A 7133-nucleotide genomic window follows, 5' to 3' on the forward strand; every position below is an offset into this window, starting at 1 on the left:
GAGAAGTGGTTCACGGGGCAGGAGCGAGTCCGGACGAGACCACCAGAGTCAGTGAGCTCCCGTGGGATCCAACATGGACCAATAATGTAGGAGGAGGTGGAACAAATGATTAGCGTTGTTGTCGGAAAGCCGTCGGTTGGCGTGGCAATGGACTTTCTGGGCCGAGAGGAGGGAGGAGTGGACAGATAACTGCGCTGTTGTGTCTCTCCGTCGCCATAGCAGCAGCTGGACTAGCAGCTCCCCCATTACCTGCGTACAGATGCACACAACACCAAGCATGACTTCCTCGCTTTAGCCCAATCTCAGGCAGATTTCTTCTCTGTCGGGGCAGTCGGCCTCCTCTTCACATCCGGTTGGTCTGTTCCGTTGTCCCGGTTACCAGCCTATGAGGTTGGCTTTGGCCTTTTCTGTCAGCTTGCGAACACGTCCCTTCGAGGAGGTGCCGAAGGTGATTGACGAGTCCTCGAACAGCAGCTGCCTCTGCTCCTCCTCGGAGTCCTCTTCCATGTACCAGGCCGACCGTCGCCCCTGGTTTCGCGTGCGCATCGACCCTCCAGCCTCGTCTCCTTCCTCCTCGTTTGGAGACTCCCTCTGATTGGATCGTTGAGGAGCAGTCTGCGGAGGGGGCGTGGCCTCTTCGTTGGCCCTCCTGCTGCTCCTCCTCAGCGGAGACGGCTCCGGCGACTCAGCAGGCGGAGCGGCTTCGTCAGTTCTTACCGCTCGGGGCCGGCCCCGCCGCCTCGGTGTCGACGGCGCGCCGGAGTCCGACAGCACAGATGTTTCCTGAGCGGAAGACGTCCCGCCTTCATCCCCCGTCGATTGGTCGAGCTCATCGTCGGGTGTGGAGCTCCTGCGCTTGCAGGAGCTACGGCTCATCTCTTCCAGCTCCTGCTTGCTCTTCCTGCCCCTCTTCTTGCCCGGAGGGCGGCCTCTGGGTCTCGAAGGGCTCTCCGGAGCCGGAACCTCTGGAGGACTCGCTGGTGGCTCCACTTTGGATTTCCGCCCCCTCCTCCCCACTCCCAGCGTCACATGACTACTGTGGCCGTTCAGGTGGACTGTGCTCGGAGATGAAGGACTGGCGGGAGATCCTGAGGGGGTCGGCGGGCATGGATTTACAGGGAGAAAGGAAGAAAATATGCATCAGTAGCAGGCAGGTGACATTAAATGGCTGTGTTATGACTTTAATCATAAAAACCAAGCATTGCACGGTGAGTTCTTCTCTTCTGTGACACTATCTCTTACCAGGTGTGAGTCGTACAGGAGTCCTGAGTTTCCTCCGGGTGCTTCCTCCACTGTTACTGTCTGCGGCTGGAGAGGGTGTCACCCTTTGAGGAGCTGCTGTTGTTGAAGCTGACACGGAGTTGTGAGCCCGCAGCGAGCGAGTAGACTCTGACGATGACAAAGAGATAGTCCGTTGCGCAATATCTTACATGTGGTCCATTCCTTTATGATAAACTTTGCTTTCTTGTCAAGAGTTAAATAAGAAAATGGACTCCAGGCTCATGTCTGCTTGTGAATACCAAGCCAGCGGCTGGTTAGCTTAGCATAAAAGACCTGAAACAAAGGGAAGCAGCTAGCCGGGTTCTGTCTGAAATGTAATGAGTAGAAGTAAATGTGACTTTAACAAGCCACGGCCAAGCGGACCAATCACAGTTGGTGCGGTGTGTGTAGCCGCAATGTAAAGTCCCATTTCTGAGCAGGTATCTATGCGTACCTACGACATAAGCTATGTTTCCGTCCACACGTTTTTATCCAAATCAAGTGATATTGAATAAAAAATCCCTTGTGGAAACCGTTAAATTCAGTGGAATTTCAAGAATATTGACTAAAAGAAATACGTTCTTATCGGATTTTCTCTTGATACATACAGCTTTTGCGGTAAACGCTGATGGAAATGTTATTTGCTGAATAAATAATGGATTGCGATTAAGTCTTAGGTCATTTTATGGTTGCAACCCTCCACAAAACGAAGAAGTTTTAGTTCATTTCCGCCCAGTATTTGCTCTGTCTGCACACATGGGCGGTGTCAACAAAGACAGAAGGAAGTGGACGGACAAGGAGGCGAGAGACTTTCTGACTTTAATTTATCAAGAACTCGCGACGGAAATGGACGACAAAGGTTAGGACAAGCCGTGGGACGTCCTGCGGAGTCATTGGAAGACACTCTAACAGAGAGACATGTCTCAAAAAAAGAGTCTCGCATCGGTGCCGGAGGGACAATAAAAGGCAAGTTGCATCTGCATTGTCACAGCGATGTGTTGTATTCTTGTTATAGCTTGATATGTTGCTATCAGCTGGAACATGAGCTCTATTACAACTTGTCCAATATTGATCATGTGTCACGTGACCACGTGTTGGTAGACAGCGCAATGCATTTTGTCTAGAAAAACTTTGTTGTTGCTTGAATGATGTGCGATCCAGTGCAAAAATGAATGGAAACACCTTCAAATGTCTAAAATCAATTTGACATACCAATTTGTGACATAATGTGATGTGTCATTAAGCTTTACTTAATGACACATCACATCACTTTCACCAGCTTTATTCACATGAGTTTTTTTTTTTACCAAACTTCAGATCATTTGATTGACAAGTGGATGGAAACTTAGCTACAGATTCAACACAGAACTCTGAATCCGGCTTTACAGGGGACTACTTTCCGGATTGGGTGCAGTTACGTCCATGTTTAAGCAATCTCACCTGCTGTGCTCTGTGTGCTGCCTCCAGCGTTATGTGAGGAGGAAGAGGAGGGTGGAGAGTGTGTAGAATGGCGCGCCGCGCTCCGCGTCCGCCCCGCGGCCGCTGTGTCCGCCTTCCCGTTGACCAGCTGGGGGGGCTGTTTGACGGGGACGCTCTGTCTCAGAGAGGAGGCCCGTGAAGGTGGTGGCGACGGCTCCTTTTTTCCCGTCCCCCTGGATGATACACGTCTCTTCCTCTCTGGACTAGACGCGGGACGGGAAGACAGATTGTCAAAAGATCACAGCCAATTCACATGGAAGACTATGAAAGAACGTCCTGTTTTCTACCTGGACGCGGTGCTGCTAGCTGGAGATTCGCTCCTCCTCCTCCTCCTCTTCATGGCGTGCCGTGTCTGTCTGTCCGTAGTGTGTCGTGTCTGTCTGTCTGTCCCCTGTCTGGTCAGTTTATTGGTCAGGCCGTGGATGGCTTTGTAGTCGGCCAAAATGGAGCTGACATGCTCCTCAAACAGTGCAGAGAGCCTCAGACTCATGCTGTAGATCTGGAGACACAATAAAAGGATACACTGATTCAAAAATAAATTTAAAAATAAAAATGTGCCTGGCTCTATGGGAATTTAACATAGGGGGGTGTATACTTATGCCCCCTGTATTTTAAAGGAAGACCATTTATTTATTTACAATACATTATTCATTCACAAAGAAAATTGGTGTCCTTAAAATATTATCCTAAATATTTTGAATTTAGGCATTAAGATCAATTTCCAAAAGATGTTTTTTTATTCCTCTTTAACAGGGGTGTGTAAACTTTCTCAAGCCACTGTACTTTAAGCGTAATGCACCATGGTTTTAAAGAGTGTGTGTAAGTCTGCGTTTGTGCATGTGTGTCTCACCCGAGACTTCTTACTGGGCGTGTAAGCTTTGGAATTGCTGAAAATGAGGCGGACATCTTGGCAGAGCTCGATGGGAGATTGGTACTTTCCATCTTTGAGCGTGTTGAGAACGGTGCCGAAGTCCATCGGTGAGTCCACTATTTGCAGGTAGTCCTGAGAGCAGCAGGGGGAAGTGGGGATATTTCAATAACAGGTTTCAAAAGATGAGAACAGCATAAAGAGGAGAGGAGAGGTTACGTGAGGGTAAAGGAGTAGAAGATTTGGGGGATTTTGGGGGTTTCGCTTCGAGTGGACTGAAAAAAAAAGCTAAACCGAAAGCAAAAGAATTCCACTCTTTCGTCTGTTAACAAGAGAACTGTAGCCCACTGAAACCTCCTTTACAACTACCACATCCAGTAGATCTGGTCTTGACTTGTGGGGATATTTCAATAACAGTGGGGCGGCTGTGGCTCAGTGGTAGAGCGGTCGCCTGCCAATCGGAAGGATGGGGGTTCAATCCCTGGCCCTGCAGTCCCATGTCTAAGTGTCCTTGGGCAAGACACTGAACCTGCTGTGCATCGGAGTGTGAACGTGTGTGAATGGTGAATGTTTCCTGTATGATGTAAAACCGCTTTGAGTGTAATCGTTAGAATAAAACGGTAAAGCGCTATATAACTACAGCACATTTACATTCATTTCAGATGCTGAATGGAGACAATGGACATTCCCTTTAAACCACCTCTCCTTATGTCATTGAATCGTAGCCACTTGCGCTCTAGACTGACGGTAAAGCAAGATGCAAGGACGCAATAACTGAAAATCAATCTCATTTTTAGGCATTAAAATGAGCCAAACACATGTTGCATAGGTACCGGGTATTCCTGCAGGTCCACGGGTTCTCTGAAGGGCTCCGAGTCTTCACACTGAAAGATGAGGTCCAGCAGCTCCTTACAGCGGCCCCGCCACGCGTGGGGGTCGTATGACGGGGGTCGGGTTCGCAGTTGCCGCTGAGTGGGTCGACGACCCTGAATAAAGAAAGTTTGGAAATATAAAGAACTGTATTTACAGTACTAGCTTAGCTGGGAACCAAGAGAAAAAAGTTTCATATTTCTTGTGATTCCATACCTGTTTAGGGTTAAAAAAAAAACAATCCTTCAATTTACACATTGAAAAATTATTATTATTATCCAAGAATACAGACATTTTGATTAAACAATAGACACATTTCTCATTTTTGAATCCTTTTCCTTGCATTTTGCAAGGATATCTTCACTATTTAAGCTTGTTATGTCCGTGTCCTTTGATTGGTCCCCTTGGATCCTTTTAGCGTGATTTGAACAATAAACACAGAACTAATGTGTAAAGGATTTTTTTTTTCCTTCTGTCAAACTGAATCCCACCTAGTCTTTTTCCTTCACTCTTAGTATTTTCTTTGTTAGTGGGGATAAGGAAATGAACTGGGTCTCAGTGGAGCAACTTCTCATGTATAAAGTGAGATTTTAGAGTTTATATAGTTTGTTTTGGTAACAAAAACAAAAAAAAAAGTACACGCATAGGTCCTGCTTGTGCATGTGTGTGTATTTCGGGCCTATGGGTAAAATGTAACATATCAACAGAGTGTAAACATGCATTCCCCCCTGCGGATCAATAAATTATTTCTTCTTCTTCTTCTTTGACACTATATCTAGATCTGAAATATGGGTTTCTTTTGAACCAAATTACCACCAAAAATGGACTTGATTCCTTACAACGCTCTTTGCCAATACAATTGATCACTTTCATTCCTCTGACCTTAACTAGTAGTCCAAATGATTCATAATTTCTGCTTTTTTAACTCAAATATGAGGAACAATTCTATATGAATGAGGCTTATTGACCATGAATTCCGCAAAGTAGTGTACAACTAATGGTAGTAAGGTGGTGTTAGGGGGGAAAAAAGTCTGAAAAAGGGACAAAAAATGTCAAATTTGTGTCCATTTTTGGGTTAAACTCATGTGGACAGCGGTCCAGGATGCGTTGCTGTCAGATATTGTTACCTTATGGTTTCGTGTGGATGTTCCAGGAGTATTAGTATCCTCATCCTCTTCCTCATCGTCCTACACAGATAAGAACAGGGGAGTTGAAGAAAGGTGAACATATTGTGCTCTGCTAAGCTCATGTACTATTGGCTATATGTATATATGTATATATTTCAGGTGTAACATAATTTAACTCTCATGTGTAGTCTTTGAGCTGTCAAACAAGATCGACTGAAAGTTGAAGTCAGATAATGCAGATTATACAGAATACAGAACTTTTGTTGCTTACAATAGCGAATTACCACCATGTTTTGGACTTGTGTAAAATGGAGAAAGTACGCTTTTTTTTAAATATACAAATGACATCAACCATATTATAATCATCAAACATCATAACCCCAACCCTAAAAAGCAAACTGGAGTGTAAACGTGAACGTATGCACACACACCTCATCTTCAGAGTCCGAGAAGGTCGCCTTCTTCATAGTTTTGTAAAGGGGCTTGAGGTCCGTCAGATTTTGGTCCCTGAAGATTAAAAAAAGAAGACGAGATCAGAAATGAATCCATGTGTGTGGGACCTTTCAAGTGGAAACATGGAAAAATAATTATCAACTAATCTTAAGTTCTTGATGACTGATTTTGGTTTCAAATGGAGTTCTTTAACCCTTGGGTTGTCCTCCCTGGTCAAAAAGAGTAACTTATTTATTTATTTTACCAGTTTTTTGATATTTGATATTTTCAATGCCTTGCTTTTTTTTTCCTCACTAACACCACCTTACTACCACTAGTTACACTACTTTTTTGAAACCATGGTCAATAACCCTCAAAGTATAGAACTATACCTAATATTTGAGTTAATGAAGCAGGAATTATGAATTATTTTTGACTAATAGTTAAGATGAGAGGAACGGATGTTGAGTGGATGAGTTTGGTCAGGATGCTGAGTTGAAACCATTTCAATTTACACCGGAAATTCAAAGAAAGTGATTGTATTTGCAAGGCATGTTGCATGGAATAAATCCTTTTTTTGTGGTAATTTGGTTAAAAAGAACGCCAAATTTCTGATATAGACATTGTTAAAAGGGGTCAAATGGACCTGAGGACAACAAGAGGGTTAAGTAAAAAAAAAAAAAGCACCTGAACTGGTTAATTAACATGTTGTTGAAATGTGTGTAAATTTTAGGCTTTAGAATGAATCTTGCTGCACTCACTTAATGAATTGCAGCATGAGGTCGGAGACAAACTTGGCCGTAGTGACGATGAACGATCCGGGCTCGTTGAACGTCTGCGCGTTGTGTTCGATGTAACGAACCTCCCACATCAGAGAGGACAGCCGCCTGAGCATGAAAGACAAAAATGCATTGAGTGTGCATTTTGTTCTCTATTCTCTCACACACACGCACGCACGCACACAATGCATCTTCTTTAACCCTTTTTCTGCTTCACTTCCGGGACCCTCTCGTATCCCTCGGGTCAAATTGACCCGTGACTTATTTTATGTTACTTCATAATCCATTAACAAATATTGTCTTTATCTCAATTTCAAA

The 7133-nt window shown here is 44.7% G+C and overlaps 1 protein-coding gene across 1 annotated transcript in view; it reads right to left on the minus strand.

Moving 5' to 3' along the window:
• LOC116706657 (PH-interacting protein) overlaps nt 1-7133 on the minus strand; it is a gene marked incomplete in the record, with an annotated part of 21925 nt that overhangs the window by 2224 nt on the left and 12568 nt on the right. Inside the window, 9 exon segments of the mRNA XM_032543598.1 lie at nt 1-1088; nt 1243-1389; nt 2701-2942; nt 3027-3238; nt 3590-3742; nt 4441-4593; nt 5605-5664; nt 6036-6111; nt 6798-6923. Of these exon segments, the coding sequence (XP_032399489.1) occupies nt 376-1088; nt 1243-1389; nt 2701-2942; nt 3027-3238; nt 3590-3742; nt 4441-4593; nt 5605-5664; nt 6036-6111; nt 6798-6923 (1882 nt within the window).

The sequence above is a fragment of the Etheostoma spectabile genome, chromosome 18, assembly GCF_008692095.1.
Source record: "Etheostoma spectabile isolate EspeVRDwgs_2016 chromosome 18, UIUC_Espe_1.0, whole genome shotgun sequence".
Classification (NCBI taxonomy): domain Eukaryota; kingdom Metazoa; phylum Chordata; class Actinopteri; order Perciformes; family Percidae; genus Etheostoma; species Etheostoma spectabile.